Source organism: Erpetoichthys calabaricus, chromosome 13, assembly GCF_900747795.2.
Source record: "Erpetoichthys calabaricus chromosome 13, fErpCal1.3, whole genome shotgun sequence".
NCBI classification, from domain to species: domain Eukaryota; kingdom Metazoa; phylum Chordata; class Cladistia; order Polypteriformes; family Polypteridae; genus Erpetoichthys; species Erpetoichthys calabaricus.
This window is the reverse complement of record NC_041406.2, coordinates 112,173,849-112,192,298: the sequence shown is the minus strand read 5'-3', so window position 1 is coordinate 112,192,298 and position 18,450 is coordinate 112,173,849. Positions and strand designations below refer to the sequence as shown.

Below are 18,450 nucleotides of genomic sequence, written 5' to 3'. Positions count from 1 at the left end.
GAGACTGTCACCAACACACAGCCCGGTGTCTCCATCGAGACAGCACAAGTGTGTTTCTTCTGTACGCACTTCTCTTGTATTTGTTCTGTTGATTGCACATGAGAGAGTAGAATGTCAGTGCTGGTGCCAAACAATCAATGTGCCCATTGTAGTGTTGTAGGCTACCACAGCGCAGGACATCATGACTTCCATATTTTCCCTGATGTCAGGCTTGTATATGAACTTAATCGCAATTATTTGGCCTTTTTACCGCACAGCTACGGTCACATCATGGTGAAGCTTCACGTCACCAGGTGTATCACAGCAATTCAATTGTAATAGTTCCATATCATGCATCAGTTTCACTGTTGTCATTTGGCTTGAGTGACGATTCAGTTTCAATTTGTGCTAAAACTGCCATTGTTTTTTTAAATTTAGGCTCCACCCCACTCATGTATATTGGATGAGGTACCTTGGGGTCACCATCAAGTGTCAGAACACATGGAAATATTTTTTTGGGCTGCAGCATGTTACTTCATCCACTAGATGGCAGCAGAATATCATCCCAAGAGTTACTTGGGCTTACCACTGTAAAGCAGTTCATTACTTGTCACCCTGAGTCTGACTGGTGTGTAACTGTACCTGCACAGAAGTCCAAGCCAAGTCACACTTGGCATTAATGCCATGGAGGTTAAACACTTAGACCAGAGCAGGGGTTCTCAAGCCTGGTCCTGGGGACCCACTGCGGCTGCAGGGTTTTTGTTCCAACCAGCTTCTGTTTTTAATTGGACTCCTGGGCTAATTAAGTAAACTCTTATTTCTGTGTTTTGGGAACAATATAGAAATTAGAAAAGTAACTTTGGTTAAAACCAGTTATATGGAAATAATATATTTTTTTCTGCTTTCTAATTGTTTAATTAATCCATTATTTACTAATTAGTGAGTCTAATGCTAAAATGGTTGCAGCCTTTCACAATTCAGTGTTTGCCAGCATGTCTGCTCTGCTTGTTTTTAATTGCCATTAATAAGATACAACAAAGGGGGAAAACTGCACAGAGAAAGGGAAAAATATAATAAAATCATATTAATAATATTATTAATATATTATATAAATCATAATCACATCAAAAAAAAGAGTTCAGCATTTAATTCTATAACAAAAGCAGAAATATTTCTAAATCTATATGTACAGTATATAAAAGTCAATGTGTATGTATGTATGTTCCAGCATCACTTCCGAACGGCTAGAGGGATTTTCATGAAACCAGGTATACGTTTCTCATTGCTCGACTAAAAATACTGTAGGGTGAAATCAACCCTAACCCACCCCCTTCTGGGTACGGTGGGGGGGTGATCTTGCAATCTTGTATGCATGTTATCATCCAGTTGACACTCGGAATGACCTCCAGCGGGCGAACTGGAGGTGACTGCCAGCATTCTTTTCTGTTTGAGCAGCACCGCACCCGTTGCTTTTGAAATTAAGTAGAGTTGGCCGGTTCCGAGCGTCAAATGGATGATAACATACGTACAAGACAAGCACATTAGTGAGTCTTGATTCTTTGTTAATTTATTTTTATAAATTTGTGAGGGGTTTTTATTATTTTTCTCAAACAATTAAAAAACAAAACCTTTATTTTCCTCCCAGGCAACGCTGGGTATTTCAGCTAGTGTCTTATAAATCTAAAAATCATGATACTGTGCTTTTCTGAATGTAGAATATGAAAAGAGGTTTAAAAAAAGTCCGGCTAATTAAATGAGATCAGAGTCATCAGTTGTTGTCACCGATTATGAATCTGGTTGGAGCAAAAACCTGCAGCCACAGTTTGAGACCCCCTGGCCTAGAGCCAGCATGACAGATGTTAAGTCTGCCTGCTACTACAAGAAGTGCCCCTTCAGTCTCGGCTTTTTAAATCCCTGCTGCAGGCTCACCCGATTAGAGCTGCTGAATACACTGCATCTCTGCTGTTAGTCATTGGTACTAACATACAAGTAATTGATTTATTTATAAACTGTTACTAATGCTCACCTATTCTGTTTCTCTTCTCGGTACTCATATTGGTGCCACTGCTCTCTGCCACGTTGTTTGCCTGTCTATGGAAAAGTCACCTTCAATAGAGCAGCACTGGAATCATCAGGTAAATGGGTCCTTTCATCAGATTGGCCAGCCCAGCACGGACTCCGCTGTAGAATGAATGGCCAGTGGTTTTTTAGGGGGGCTGTCTTTTTGGCCGAGGTCTCCAGGATTCTGAACAAATCTGCTATGTTGTACTTCCAATGTGGCAATGATAGATTGGCCATCTAGATTACCTATTCTGTTTTATGCATTTACCCAATTTTTTGACACCCACTGCATTCCCAACCTACCTGGTCTCTCTGAATTGCCTTTCCCAAGGTTTCCTCTATTTATTTATTTATTTATTTATTTGCCAATCTTGTATTGCTCTCTGCCAGCAAGAGTTAAACTGCAGAAATTATGTGTTACTAGAACAATGGAACGAGATCCCATCATATCCTTGGTAAGAGTTGGCCTCTAATCACCAATCCCCAAAGATCTGTGAAGCTGCAGGTAACACAAGGATTTAAAAATTCAGATGTCACCTTTGACTGTCCAAACCCTGCCAATTGACTGGTGCTGTCATGCCATCTGACAAAAAGCAGCAGATGAACGTGATACGCAAACATCTATCTTGTCCAGGCTAGGACAACACCATCCATCTTCAAACTGAGTAGAGACCAATTTGAAATGGCCAGTTGTAGAACTTAAAAGAGCAAGCACCACATTTTAATTATTTATTTAAATGTTACAGAAAGAAAAAAAAATTACACAAATGCTTGAATCATTGGATCAGATTAAGAATTCTGATTCTGTCAGTCACAGCTAAGAACTTGGATTTTCAAGAAGCTTCACAGAAAGACCTTTCCTGGTACAGAGAAGTGCACATCCTGTGTGGTGCAACTGGTAGGTGGCTTTTTTTCTTTCCAGCATATCCGGTTTGTTTTTTCCAAGGTGGCACAGACATAACGGGCATGTGGTACATGCTGACAATGGGGATAGCTGGGTTAATGCAGAATATGTCCGTGACCAGCATGACACTGGGAGGTAAAGAAGGATACCGTTGTGTTAGTTTGTTTAGAAAGGAAGCTACACAGTTAGCCTGCTGGAGTAGTTATGGGTTCCACTGACTCAGGTCCCAGCCAGCCAGAGAATCAAGGCTCATGCTTTTCCTTGGTGGGTACCACTTGTTAAGAAGGTCATGTTTTATTAAGGGTCCACAGGGGGTCAAGTGAACTCAGGGGATCATCTCCTGAAGGTGGTCCAAGCAGGCCTTGACCACTACTAGGCTGCAGAAAGCTGTGTTTGTTAATACGCTGCTTGCCTTTGGAGGCACTGTCGAGGGTGAAGGCCTCAGGTGTGAGGGAAGCGAGTAGATCCAAAGATGAGGAACTGACTCGAAGGGAATCAGCTGCTGAAATGGCTGCTTCTGGCACAACAGCCGGAGTGGAACCGTTCTTTCCATCGTCAGAGGATGGTGGCGGTGGAGACACACTACTGCCCCCTTCCAGCAAGGTGGCAGGAGGGGTAGTGGACGTGAGCGGATGGTCAGAGTTCTCGGTGCACGTGGAAAGGCCAACTTCTGGCTGTACTGGAAGAGGGGCCTCCACTGGGACAAGGTCTGGCCCGTTTACTCCATTCTGGCCCATATGCATTGTGACTTGCATGTGGCCACTGTCAAAGCATGGCCCAGAAGTGGTGCTGGGTTTGATGCTTAGCTTTGCGATAGTGGCCTGAATTGAACTGATTGGCATGTCACCTCCGAGGACGATGTCTTGAGACTCCAGACGACAGTATGACTAGGGGGTGGGAAAAAAAAAATTGCAATTGTAGGCAATAGTCAACTGAATCAATGTTGTGCTCAATCATATACCTAATCTGCTTATAAAATATTATTCTTTCACATTTGTAATTTCTACTCTTACAGCATAATAAGTGAAAGCAAAAGCTAAATAACACATCAGCCTATGAGGAAAAGCATTTCTCACAAAGGGACACAAAGCTCCTAATTAAAACCAAACACTTTCTGTTACAAAAAGAATATTACATTTATACAATAAAGTGTCACCATACCCTGACACTTGGAAACTGCACAACCAATAAAAGCATCTGCTCCACCCTGGGGCTTTTGAATTGTATATCTCCATAGGCCTCCACCTTCCAAACTTCTGCAGGCCCCTATAGTATCTGGTGAAGGCAATGGCTGAAGCACAGGGAGTACTTCAGCTAACAGAGGAGGAGAAGATGACAGACGGCAAGTGTCATAACCAATAAGATATTTCCAAAAAGAGTCTGGCATGGATTGGTTAATTACTACAAGCTAAAATTAAACGTGTCTTCACTGTTGACTTGATGAGGTACTGTAAGCAGAAGTACCTTTCCACGCTGCTTTTCACCAATAGTGAATATGGGTCATCAATGGTGCTACTGCTACACCAATTCACATGAAGGCTCAGGTGGGAATCATGACAGATCCTGCAAGTAGACTCCATCACCGGCATGACGAGCACTGAGTTTAGGTGGTGGTGTCGTCTTCATGACAGGACATATTGTACAAGTGCTACCTCACCCACCACAACCCCCGTTTACATCAAAGCTCATATGAGAGACTGGTTTCATGTTACCTTCAGAGATGTGCTGTTTGTGTTCTTGCAGGAGGCAGATGTAGAAATGCCATGCCGCTGGAGAAGTAGTTCAGTATGCTTGAGAACTGCTTCATAGCAGAACTTCAGGTGGAGCTGCAAGTCAAAAGACTTGTTAGCACAAAGTGTACAAGATGGCAACCTATCATTTTCAGTCAAGAACCAACTAGGATGGTGTGGTGGTTATATACTGGTTGGTAATTTGTTTTGGTTAGAGAAGACTTTATTTCCTCACAGATTTCTGGACACTGTGAGGAAACACACATTAGTCAAGTGAGTTGGCCATGGAGATGAGCTGCTGGTGAATTCAACACTATCAACCACCCCTCACATTCCTTTGAACTTTACCTTCTCCTGTAGCATGTTCTTCCTCTGCTGCCTCATCTTCCTCACCAGCAACAAGAGGTCTGGAATGCTATTGCCCGCTTCAACCTCCTGCATTGCAGCATACAGAAGGCAAAAGGCTCCAGTGCGGCCGACGCCTGAGCTGCAAGGTAAAATGAGACCAGGTAAAGCACACGAGTGAATCCTTCAAACAAGTACAGCAAAAGAAATGCAATAGAACCCAGCTGCAGACCTCCAGTGCTCTACTCTGCTGAAGAGCCAATCAAACTGCACACATCCAGTGACACTTGCGCCGTCTGGTCGTGCTGAGTAACATCAGTAACATGCACTGCCATCATTTACGTCCCTCTCTGGACACAACCATTTCAAGGCATACTTTGCACATCATTTTGATAAAAACGTCCTTGCGCAACGGTTAAGGTTGTGTCTGGGACTGAGTTATCTTATTTAGGACTGACAATGGAGTAGGTGTATCTTGTAGCAGGCAAATCTTCAGTCTCTGTTTTTGCCTTTCGTTCATAAAACCTCAGCATTTTCAACCCTCAAAAACAGAGTCTTTTATAAAATGCTCTCCAGAGCCAGATAGATAGATTGACTTTATTAATCCCAAGGGGAAATTCACAAGTGATCAATAAATAAAAATATAAAAATAAAAGTAGAAAAGTACACATACACAAACAGTCATACATGGAGCTGCTGAAAAGGCTGCCACTCTCGGCGGCGCCGTAACTAACAAACTAACGAGCTCGTAAGTCAAAATGCTCGTATCTCAAATCAATTTTCCCCATTGAAATTAATTGAAATGAGATTAATTCATGCCAGCCCCAAAAAAATCACACCACAATTTTTTGTTAAAATGTTTTCAACATAAGAAAAATGTATTTAAAATGAACAAATATTGTATACAAACAAAATAAAACCTAATACATAAAAGAGAATCTCAAGAAATAAACAGATGTTGGCGAAGCCGATTAGCGTAATGTTTTTTTTTTCACTTTTGCTTAACTTAATTTTCTTCTTCACTAGTTTTTTTTTCTTTTTTGCCACGCTTTCCTCACTTTCATTCTCAAGGCATTTCAATACATAGATAGATCGAATAGAAACCTATCCAAGGAGCTATCTTTGTTTAGTCCTCCCCTTTAGAATGTTTCTGAAATGAGTTAGGCAAGTGTCATTAAATAGCGCCGCTGCACAATCAGTTGCAACTTTTTCAGGGTGTTTCTTTTCTTTAAAGTTCGAAACTTTTTTCCACGTTGCAAACACTTCCTTTATCTCACTTTATGAAGTAACGTCCTCCGCCTCTGCCGCAATACCAATCTCCTGCAGAACCTCCGCATGTTGCCGCGTCTGTAGTTCCGTCAACTCCTCCGTCGTCAGTTCCTCGGAATGTGCGGCAACAAGGTCTTTGATGGCTCGTATTTCAAATTTTGGCTCGTAACTCAAAGCAAAAAATCGACCTAGTGACGGCTTGTATCTCAAAAACTCGTACGTTGGGGCACTTGTATCTCAAGGTACCACTGTACTTGAAAACGACTCTACTAGCACTTAAACTGGTTCATGCTTATCATGTGACCCTTCCCCGACTGGATTCTGCTCATTACGATGACTCGTTTCCCTAACCAGACCCTTTTACTACTCGTCCATTGATGTCTTTGAATGGCCATGTATAATCTGGTGTGAAAGACTTTTCCCTTGCAACAGGTTATGTTTGTTTTTAGAATGTGCTCTGTGCACACCCCACACACATTTATATGCTGAATTAGGGATTTTTAGGAGACTTTTCAGCTGTAGAAAGTTTACCGTAATCAGATGTTTTCTCTCTGTCAGACCAGGTTAACAACAGCACCATTGCTTCTTGTAGTTGAACATCACCGCCCCTACTATGAGTGCCAACTTCATGAGGTGTTGGACTGTTTTAGAAATGTGACACTCAATGAGACATCAAACCGGTTTAAGCAAAAGTCACTCATGGTTGTCCTCCAGGTGTATACAGTAAATTGTACATTTGGCTCAGTGTGACCAGAATTCTGTATACATGCAAGTAATTTACCAGTCGCTTCACTAGCACAATACATGACATGCACAAATAGAAATGCACGTCTGCAATTAGTCAAGGAAATCACAGAGGATTCCTCCTTTAAATAAGCAAGATAACTGCACTGCTGTATTTCCTTAGACTCAGGAGGCAAACATTCATCAATGTACTCTACATCAGGTAGCTCAACTCGCATCAAAGTATGGTAAAAGGAGACTTCCCCAAGGTAGTGCTTGAATCTATAGATTTCATTTGTGCCCATTAGAACTTCTAAAATTATAAAAAGTACAAACTGCATAACCAAGAATGGGCTCAAATATCAGACAGCCCACCATATGCCAAAAGGTTTAATAATCTCCTCTCCCATGTGAGTCCTTTAACCATTCCTGGAGTTGAGCCGAGTGCTGATCCCTTACCTGCAGTGCACCACTACAGGAGTGTGCAGAGGCCGCTGGTGCAGGTAGTGTCCATGGACCTCCTGGATGAAACGGATAAGGTTACTCTTGCTGTCTGGTAGTCCCCTGAAATAAATCGATCAAAATGTAGAAACTGATTTAGCTTTTGATTGGAAGAAATCCAACCCACTTTATTTAGAACACCTGCATTTTCCCATGTAACACCACACCAAAAAAAAAGATGCCACCCCAAAATGAACTTATGTGCAATACCAGCCTTAAACTTTTGACAGACAAGTGGCCATTCTGTCCACAATGGTAGTTCTGTAAGGTAACATCTGACTTGTATTGATAATCTCATCCAGATGCTTTTAATTTTAACAAAGTATATAAAAAAATCAAAAAGCTGTCAAGGTTTCCATTTTGGCTACACTCTTTTGTAGTTTTTTCCATGACTGCCACAGCCTTTTGTGTAACTTGGTGTCCTTGAGTACACAAATGACCATTCTGCTGGATCATCTTTATCAATGCCTCTTAGAATTCTGGCCATCTAAATTAAGTCCCAACACTTTCTTCTCAGGCACCTTGGCCTATCAGGTTTAGAGTTGCTCTTTAGCCATGGATTGCAGTTGGCTGTGCTTCTCTGTTGTTTCTTTTTTTACACGGTGACCCAAGCTGCACACAGGGCTCCCACTGTGGGCTCACGTGTGCTTTACACCCTCTGAGCATATTTAGCCTGAGTGTTTTTTACAATGTAACCTAATATCTTACCTGCTGTTTTAATTGCTCCATCAAAGTTGTTTGTGTATCTCCAGCCACCTGAAGTATGCTCTTACATGTGTGGTAGAGCGGAGATGTAAATCCAGAGTACCGCTTTAAGAGTACAGGTCACCTGGGCTGGTCTAGTTGGGGTCCTTTGTGTTTTGGTGTAAAACTCGGAGCCCATTTTTTATATTTACATGATCATAAGCAGTCTGCTCAAGGCAATGGAAGACCTTATTGAAAGCCACAAGGTTCTCTAAAAACATGACTTCAGGCTTTAGTGCACGGGTGTCGAGCTCCAATCCTGGAGGGCCACAGTGGCTGCAGGTTTACATTCTAACCATCTTCTTCATTGGTGACCAGTTTTTGCTGCTAATTAACTTCTTTTGCCTTAATTTTAATTAACTTGACTCCGCCCCCTTAGTTGTCTCTTTTTCCTTAATTAGCAGCCAAACAATAATGAGACACAAAACAAGCCGACTCATCACACAATATCTGAAGATAAAGTAAGGCGACAGTCTCTGTAAGGTTGATCTCTCAGGTCACCAAAATATTTTGACGGTGTTCTTAGGAAAAAAACAGACAAATCAACAGTTTTAGAAATGTCTGCTGTGGCAGAATGAGAGCAACAACAAGCCACTTAACAGCAAGAATCAGCTTCTCATTAAGAGATTGGTTGGAGTTTGAAATCCCAATGTAGCTGGTCATATGTCAGCTCGTTTCACGTCTCTTTTCTGTTTGGCTCTCATTTCATGAAGAAAAGAATAAATTCAGAGGACTGAATCCTTAAAGACAAGGCTATTAAAATGAAGGGAAAAAAACTGGTCACTGATTAGGAAAAAAGTCAGAATGAAAACCTGCAGCCACTGCGGCCCTCCAGGCCTGGAGTTTGACACCCCTGCTTTAGAGCATACAGTATGTGTCACCGAGACTTCTAAAAGACCTTCCCGTTTATAACTCGTGGTATCAGCCACACAGCATACTCACAGCTCGGGCCAGGAAGTGAACTGCAGGTGGATAATTGTGCGCTTCAGGCTTTGGTCCCGGTACTGCAGCCCGATCATCCTCTCCACGTGAGTTGGGGCCACCTTATGAGTTGTCAGCGTCAGAGTGATTGGTCCCTGCACCATTTGCTGCCCACGTTCACAGGGGAAGTAGCGCACCACTTTTTGCTGAAGGAATGAAAACAGAAAGAAATTAAGAAATCCAATCTAAAAATAATCCAAAATAAACAAACTACTTATGGTAGGCAGAATTATAAAATGCATGAACAGATCTGGGGTACAATGTCCCACTGTTATGGTGAAACACTTCTCAGATACCACTTAAGTAAGACTCTCAGTGTAATTATGGTGCAGACCCTAAGGCTGACAGATATAAGACAGATGTTCTATCAAACAGTTGTGGCGAGCGCCCTCTTCTACGCAGTGGTGTGCTGGGGAGGCAGCATTAAAAGGAAAGACGCCTCACGCCTGGACAAACTGGTGAGGAAGGCAGGCTCTATTGTTGGCATGGAGCTGGACAGTTTAACATCTGTTGCAGAGCGAAGGGCGCTCAGAAGGCTCCTATCAATTATGGAGAATCCACTGCATCCACTTAATAGTATCATCTCCAGACAGAAGAGCAGCTTCAGCGACAGACTGCTGTCACTGTCCTGCTCCACAGACAGATTGAGGAGATCGTTCCTCCCCCAAACTATGCGACTCTTTAATTCCACCGGGGGGGTAAACGTTAATATTTAACATTATACATAGTTATTGTCTGTTTTTTTCACCTGTATTATTATCATTCTTTAATTTAATATTATTTATTGTATCAGTATGCTGCTGCTGAAGAATGTGAATTTCCCATTGGGATTAATAAAGTATCTATCTATCTATCTATCTATCTATCTATCTATCTGGAATTGGGGTGATTCATATTATTTTGCTTTAAGCCCACGCCACACATTTAGTACAAGAATAAACGTGGACATGAAAAAGACATTTCTGAGAAACGAGTAGGCATCTAATAAAGGGGACTGATGGGCTGCAGCTGTAGAACTTACATGGCTAACTGACTCCATGCTCTCCATTTCTTTTTAATTTCTATTGACTCATGAATGTCCCGTCTCCAGCTTGACCAAAATTGACAATGATAAAGACAAGAATATTTTAAATTTCATCACCATTATGTTAATTCTTTTACTTAAAGTTATGAACGCATCTCTATTAAAGGGTCTCTTCTACGAAATCCATCATGACTGCATCTTCCAAGGATATAAAGATTACAATGCACTTCATCAACTCATAAACGGAAGGCCTGAAAGCACTACATAAAGGACGAGGTGTAACAAATGGTATTCTTGAAATAAAAGCATTGTGTTCATTCACAACTTCGAAGCCCACACCTTACCGACTACTTCCAAACCTTTACAAGTCACTTTTATTTCATATGTGTTGACAGAGTGTGGCTTGCAGCTTTTTCAGCAAAACATGCCATTCCCTACCACTGCATTGGAAATGTAGGACTCAAATGTTTTTACCTTACAGGTCGCCAGTCAATCATGGGACCAGGGGTGTGTTTAGCAAGTGAAAGGCTAAGGCTGTGGTCCAAATGGCTCAAACAGTTTTACAGAACTCCATGGGATTTCAAGGCATACTTTTCACCAGGGGCCTCATGTATAAACGGTGCGTACGCACAGAAATGTAGTGTAACAACGTTTCCACGTTCAAATCGCGATGTATAAAACCTACACTTGGCGTAAAGCCACGCACTTTTCCATGGTACCTCATATCCTGTCATACGCAAGTTCTCCGCTCAGTTCTGCAGACCGGCGGCACCCAGCGTCAAAGCAGTGCTGCTGTTCCTGTGTGGTTACCCTTTCTTAGATCCACATCCACGGCGGCGGCTTTATCAAATACACTGAAATTAACCGCATATCGTTCATAAATTTAATGCATCTGATTGTAATTAACCTGTAACAATATAATGGTCCACAGAATTATCAAACTATTCTAAATACCATAACTGCTTTAGCGTTGTTACTCTCACTGCACCTTCTTCTTCTGTCAGCTGCTCCCGTTAGGGGTTGCCACAGCGGATCATCTTTTTCCATATTACTCTCACTGCACCACTCGGAGTATTTATATCACTGTATCTGAGTGTGAATCACAGATCTACAGCGATTGGAAAGAGAATTATCGGTATACAGCATCAAGCACACGCTGCCTCAGCCATTCGCTATTTGAACTGCTCTCATCCAACCAACCCTTCAGAGCCTTTCCTGTTCGGACCTCGCAGTTCACAAACAGTTTCATCCCAAGAACTATAAACGCACTCAATCAGTTCATCAAGTGCTCCTTGTAGAACTGTTTGTACTTGCAAGTTACCGTGAGGTAATTGTACTTATGATACAGTTATAATATTGCACAACCTGAGCCACTTTATAAAGCGCGTATTTACATATGATGACGATATCATTTTTAAGATGAAATGCAGCAAAATATGTTTATTATATTATACAGATAAAACTTTAACTTTAACTACATGGTGCCGCAGCGCTAGCAAGCTTGAGCTTCGTTCACGGTTTGTTCCTGCCTCGCGCTGTATTCATGCTGTGGCTGACGTGACACTGGAAGGATAGAATAATTAAATATTACGAAGATATTTTGATGTTCCTTAAAAGTTTTGAAGAATCGGCATTCTAAGCTTACAGATGGCTTAATGTCTATTACAGAGCTGATTGTGTGGCGATTGTGTATTTGGAAAAAGAAAAGTAAGGACAGGAATTGGGGATTAGTACGTTTGAAAAAGACAGTACTTCTGTAATAAAGTATTTCATTGAAGGTCGCGCATGGCGCAGCAAGCATCTTGCTGTAAGACATGAACAATTACTGCGCCACCGTGTTCCCATGTTTAACTTATGCTTTATGCTTTAACTTATATCATCATGAAAATGATATCACGTATACTTCTCAGTATTTTAATTATTCAGAGAGCTGTAATATTATGAACGTAATGGATTCTGTGTCCTGTTGGAGGAAGAGCACATAGTGATTCAGGCACATAGAGCAGATATAAGATCAAATACACAACAAAACATTTAACATGCTACTTTACTTTACTTGAGAAACTAGTAAATTAAACGATTTTAAGATGAAGTTTATGATGTTCTACTTTAATGACAAAATAAACTACGTGACTAAAGTAGAAATTTCGAGATTAAAGTTGATATTTTGTGCTTTTTTCACACTGTGCCTTTTTTTTCCTCTGTACCCTAATAAGCTTTCATTTGACACTCAGACGGTGGGCTTCGTCTCGCCTTTTCAGGCCGACTTTGATATGTGACAACTTTTTTATTTCGGGCACTGTGCGACTTTGTGAACTTGAGCTTTCGAGTTTCTCCGACACTCGATCAACTTCCTTTTATTGCTTATATAACTTTAAACCAACAAATAGTACGTTTTTCTTTGCCTCCATTTGGTATTCGCTGAAATTCTTCTATTTTTCCTCACACTTTTGCCATTGCCTTTTCACAGAATGCTGGGCTTAAGGGCTATTTATATTGATTTGCATATTCAAAGAGGCGTAATTCTGGGAGGAGTTGGGGCGGGACAACAGGCGTGTGCATCTGCGTTTATTTCCACGCTGCGCGGGATTTATATAGCGGAAGAAGTACAAACGCAAACCAAGTGTGATCAAGAGTCCCCGGTTCGATCCCCACTCACTCCTATATTTGCCGTTTTCAGTAGTAAGATGCTCTTTTTGTTAATATTATACAGTGCACACATACACTTGGTTTGCGTCTGTACTTGTGCTGTTACTTAGAGAGTCAGATCGGGGGGAGGGGTGATGTTACAGCGCGTGAGCTTATTCAGTGCAGCAGGAACAACGCACATGTTGATCTTTTTTTTCTTTCAGTACATGTGCCTTCCCTGTTTGTTTATATATCTAGTGACTTCTCTGCCTGTCTGTCTCTCTATTACGCAGTGCTCTGTCTGTCTGTGTGTTATGGATCTTAAAAATAAGTTATAAGGACACTTGTTCATGTTAATTGCAGTCTCAATTGTTGAAAAAATATTTTAAAAGCAGCATCCCACATGAAAATATAACGATCTCTTTAACTGATAGTGCATACCAATTTATAAATTTTATGTCCATTTGAGGTTAAAAAGAAAAAAAAAGTAACACTTTATCTCCAGCGGGGAATCAAACTCATGTCTGTGAGGCACGGCAAAGCTGCTGTGATCTGAGAAGCAAATCTTAGCGCGCTACGCCACAGAAACTGTTGAATCATCCTTGAACCTTTTGTGAAAGTGTTTATTTGATATTTGTAACTCGGGCTTTAAATATTCTATACTTTATGCCTACATTTTGTAACATTTATTACTAAAATATGAAAAAGTTTCTGTTTTAACAATGTGTTTACACAGATTACTGTAGAAACGGAACACACATGAAATGCGTGTGTTCCAAATAACGATCTATTATTTCCACTCTAAAACTCCACTTCACTCCCAGAAAATCAATCAATGCATGAGCTGGGAGAAGTTCGTGCACGTTCTAAGTCGGTGGGGGGATGGAATAGCCGGCTGCTGGCAGCTTGTCTTTATCAGCATATTTAGAGGACAAAAGACGCTGGCGGAGAGGTGTGAACGGATTTAAGGTGGGCCGGATCTACGAGTTTTTTCGTAGGCTCTGGTAATTCTAGTGTTAAGGAACTGTTCTGTGTAGAATAAAGGGTATACGGGAAATTTATTGGGGTGTGATATTGGCCTATTCTTTTATCATCTGCCGTCACCTAGGACAGATTAGCGGTAGCAATCGTCTCATGTAGCGCTCGGGACAAACTGTTATACACTGATATGCCAACTGCAAATATAAGTTGGTTTAAACTTAACTAAAAAATGTGGACACCCACACAAAGCTTAAATCATTTGTTTGATATGGAAACTGCATCACATGCAGTTAAATGACTGCTACTACTGCTGTTTTCATGATGAATGCACATTTATCAAATACTTCTCACCATGCTCCTTATACCAATGTTTCTCCACCTTTATAGCCTCGGCACCCTGATCTATTTATTCACTTTCAGAGAAGACCCACAGACTGCAATTAAAGAGCAGGTGGCCCCCCTTTGGTGAATCAAACAATCTTGAAGGGGATTCCCCTTGGCGAAGTGGAGACAAATATTGTGCAACACTATCGGTGGCTTTACCAGAGCTTCTCATTATTAAAAGAGAACAAAAAAAGTGTGTCTGGTTATACTTGGCATTTAGAAGCATACATCACATGTGGAGGTCAAATCTGCCACATTTTGCTATCTCGTCAGTACAGCGCTGAGCAAACTACACAAAGCAGCTACCAGGTAAAAATCTTAAGGACAAAACACACAAGTTCAACGTAATGAGCAAGAGGACGTTTTCCTTCCTTACGAAGTATAATTTGGTTTGGCCAGCGAGTATTAACATGAATCTGACAGTTCAGATACCTTAATCTGGAACTAAAGCCAGTGAAGACCTGCACCAGATATCCCACTTCCTAAGTTTTTTTTTTTTATTGTGCGATACTGGTTAATATTTGACAGTGCATTGCAAATCTGTCTGCTCCATTTTCTCAATATCTGGCACTCTAAAATGATATAAAAATAAGAGTTATGATTGTATTTTTAAAATATAAATAAGAATTGTATAATGGTTTTGTTCACATTCAAAGCAGTAGCATTTTGTACTGGAGTTTAATTGCACATTATAGGCAATTTGCCATGCATCATTTCCAAATGCTAGCTACCAATTCTTGCCCACGTATCGATTAAGAGCTCCTGCACTCATAACTTTCATAGTCAGTTCCACTGCCCACCTCTACTGTATTTTTATTAGCTAGCACCCTCATTCACCCAAATTCTATATAAGATGAGGGTCAAGGACTGTAAAAGTTCCAAAAGAATATAGACCAAGACAAGTTGGTTGAGGTGATCTAGGATTTGAGTGAGTATTTTTCCAGGGCTAGACATGAACTGGGCACATCCCAGTGGCCAGAGACTGGAATTCTACTAAACAAATTGGGAAAGCCAAGAAATTACACAAGCAAGATATGGAATCTGATGGTAGGGAAGGGTAAATAATCGAAGTGGCCCTTTGACATTCACCAGAAGACGCGCTCAAGAGCACTAAACAAATATGCAAAAAACGTACAATTAATTTCTGAATTTTAGCACAAATAAAACTTCAGATCTGACATTTCTGGAAAGGGTAGCTCACACACTTTATTTTTGATGTACCACTCCATGATTTTAGAAAGTAATTGGAGTTTTAGGAAGAACCCTTTTAACTTAAAAATGAAGCAACACAGAGTACTGGGTAAACCCTAAACAATAGCATTTGTGACCCTCCGCCTCATATCTTTACTCTATTGACAGTGATGAGACAAACGGCAAACAAACAAGCTGCTACTCTTACCTTTTCCAGTTCTTGCTCCGAGACTAGCATTACGATAAGTGACACTTTTTGCTCATAGATCATAAGCCAGAAGTCTGCGGCAGTGCCTGAGAGGGGTGCCTGGGTGGCAATGAAGCGAGGACAGTATGGAGACAGTTCTTCAATGCTGCTTGCATTGATGTAGTCATCCTTGCCTGACTGCAGCACCACACGGTTGAAGTCGTAAGGCATGATATCCTGGTGGCGGTTCTTCATGCTGTAGCAGCGGGCAATAGCAATGGACAACTGACGCACATCCTTTTCCTGCTGGTCCTGGAGCTCCTTCCAGCATGTGTCTAGCTCAGTGGGACCACCTGGCCCCAAAAGGGGCCTATCCAGAGCAGCCATAGTGTTACGCAATGCCTCCAGCTCAGTCTGTAGTCGCTGCAACCTCTCAGGTGCCTGGTAAGGGTCCCCCTCAATAAGTCGCATACCCTCAGACTTTCTTCGGCGCTGTCCATCCTGTGGGTCAGCCTTAGTGGGAAGCAAGACAGCAGCAGAGGCCTTGGGTCCACCATGTTGACTCTCAGGGCTGGAAGAGAGCAGATCTTCAGTTGTGGAGTTTTGTCTTTGGAATAATATGTCCGAGGAGCTTGAAGAGGCACTTCCAGAAGGTGTCAGAGAAGGTGGAGGCCTCTGAGGCACCAGGCCTAAAGAAGAAGGCCCAGGAGAGGATGAAGGAGCAGGTGAAGGTGTAATAACATTGGGCGAAGGATGTTGGTGAACCGGTGGCATACCACTACTGACAGAACATGGGGGCAATACATTAACTGGCGCTAGCAGGGAGCTCTGGTGGGGAAGAGATGCAGGATGGTAAGGCATAGTGATGCCTGTGGTGGCAGCAGATGAGGAGGGTGGCAAGCACTGGACAGGCTGAGGGTGAAGAGGTTGTGTAAGCTGTGGCTGCTGGAGGGGTACTGGCTGGGGTCCCTGATGAGGAAGAACTGATGAAGGAGCACTTGCTGGATAGCCAGTGCCTCCAACTTGAGAAGGAACAGGCTGAGGAACCTGAGGGTGCAGGTGAGGCTGAGGGACAGCTGGAGAAAGCGGCCGGGGAGGAACACCTGTTGGGGGTAAGAAAGGTTGAGAAGTGATGGTAGGAAGATGGGACTGGCCACTGTGGGGTATGTGAGGCTGCATGTTAGAGGGAACATGGGATTGTGAGATGGGTGTGGGCAAGTGGGGCTGACTGCTGATGGGAGGTATGTGGTGCTGAATGTTTGAGGAAATATAGGACTGCGAGGTGGGAGCCAAAGGCAAGTGAGGCTGCGAAGCGGTGGGTAGCATTTGAGGCTGAACACCAAGGGTGGTTTGGAGACGGGGCTGTGAATTGGGTGGAACTAGGGCCTGTGCGGGCAGATAAGGTCGTGGGGATGGTTGCATTTGAGCTGGAGGATGTGCCGGGAAGACTTGCTGCTGCGAGGGTAGGCGAGTGATCTGCTGGGGAAGGAACTGCTGATATTGCTGACCAGAAGGCTGATGTGGAAGCTGGAACTGGGGCTGAACTTGCTGTGAAGAGAAATGAGGAGGCAAATGGGGGAAGTGCTGTGCATGGCCTGCAGTTTGTGGATATGATGGATACTGCCCCACAGTTGGCACACTATAGCCCCCCGATACTGGCATCATATGCCTAGCTTGGTTTATGCCCACAATTCCTTGAACTACAGGCTGACCTGGACCAGCTCCTTGAGACCCTGGTGTGAAGCTGGAAATGGGAGTCTGGACACTGTCAACAGTGGTAGTAGATGGACGAACACCAGCAGTCCCCATTGGTACTTGAGGTAGCTGAGGCACTGCCGAGTGGGAGGCTGAAGGCAGCTGCATTGAACTGCTAGATTGTGCTGGTACCCTCTGCGCACCCATCCCATATCCTACTACTACACTGTGCTGGGGTGAACTGGCAGGAACTTGTGCTGTCACGGGATGAGGTGCAGGCCGAGGCCCTTGGACCAGTGTGGGAGCAGGAGGCAGATACCCCGAGTTACTCTGTTGAGGAATACTTGGATGGGATGGAAGCCCAGCAGTTGCTGTGAATTGAGGCAGCCTGCTCAAGGTGTCTGTGGGTAGAACTCGCTCAGGAAAATGAAGCTGATTAAAGGAGACTCCCCCTGGCAACTGAATTGGGGGGATAGTAGCACTTCTTGGTAGAAAAGCATCAGGAATAGCTGGTTGTCCAAAAGGAAAGGTCAAAGCAGAATCTGGAGGCAAACTGCGAAGGTCTTCAGGCAGATCACTCCCCAGGGCCAGCATGGCTGCATTCAACTTTTGCAGTTCAGGGTCTTCAAGGCCTAATCCCACATCAAGCTCTGAAGTCTTTTTCTGTAGTGGAGGCTTTGGAGCTGTAGGGCGAGGTGGTGGCTTCTTTTGCAGTTCCCTGAGTGGGTAAGAGAGACAGAATGAGAGCCTGATGGAGTGTAATACCACTCACTATGAGGACAACTCTGTGGCCACACTGAGAACAGCATCACAAAATGAGGCAATCCAGCCATCTTTTAAAGCTGCTTTCTCCAATAGTGAATCACAATGAATTGCCTCCTGTCTCATAAAGAAACTAACATATATACATGTGCACATACTGACAACTTGGTTGACTTGTTTTTGGACTTTCGGAGAAAACTGGAAACCATGAAGATAAAGAATTTAAGGACAAGCAGCTGGAGTGTTTATCATGACCCTGAAATTACACTTCCAGGTTCTGATTATGATGAGAATGATGGTCTGACTCGTGGAGTTATATTTGACAGGGACCACAGGAAAAAGCATTTCATCTCCTGGGGAT

General features: G+C 42.7%; 1 protein-coding gene across 1 annotated transcript in view; it reads right to left on the bottom strand.

The window, feature by feature from the left end:
* Positions 1-2,743: 2,743 nt before the first annotated feature.
* Positions 2,744-18,450, bottom strand: part of ptpn23a (protein tyrosine phosphatase, non-receptor type 23, a) — a 77,032-nt gene continuing 61,325 nt past the window's right edge. Inside the window, exons 20-25 of the mRNA XM_028817466.2 lie at positions 15,654-18,045; positions 9,199-9,383; positions 7,471-7,575; positions 5,023-5,161; positions 4,657-4,770; positions 2,744-3,831 (exon numbers count right to left, since the gene is read on the bottom strand). Coding sequence (XP_028673299.2) covers positions 3,232-3,831; positions 4,657-4,770; positions 5,023-5,161; positions 7,471-7,575; positions 9,199-9,383; positions 15,654-18,045 — 3,535 coding nt within the window. The 3' untranslated portion in view covers positions 2,744-3,231. The remainder of the gene's footprint in view (positions 3,832-4,656; positions 4,771-5,022; positions 5,162-7,470; positions 7,576-9,198; positions 9,384-15,653; positions 18,046-18,450) is intronic.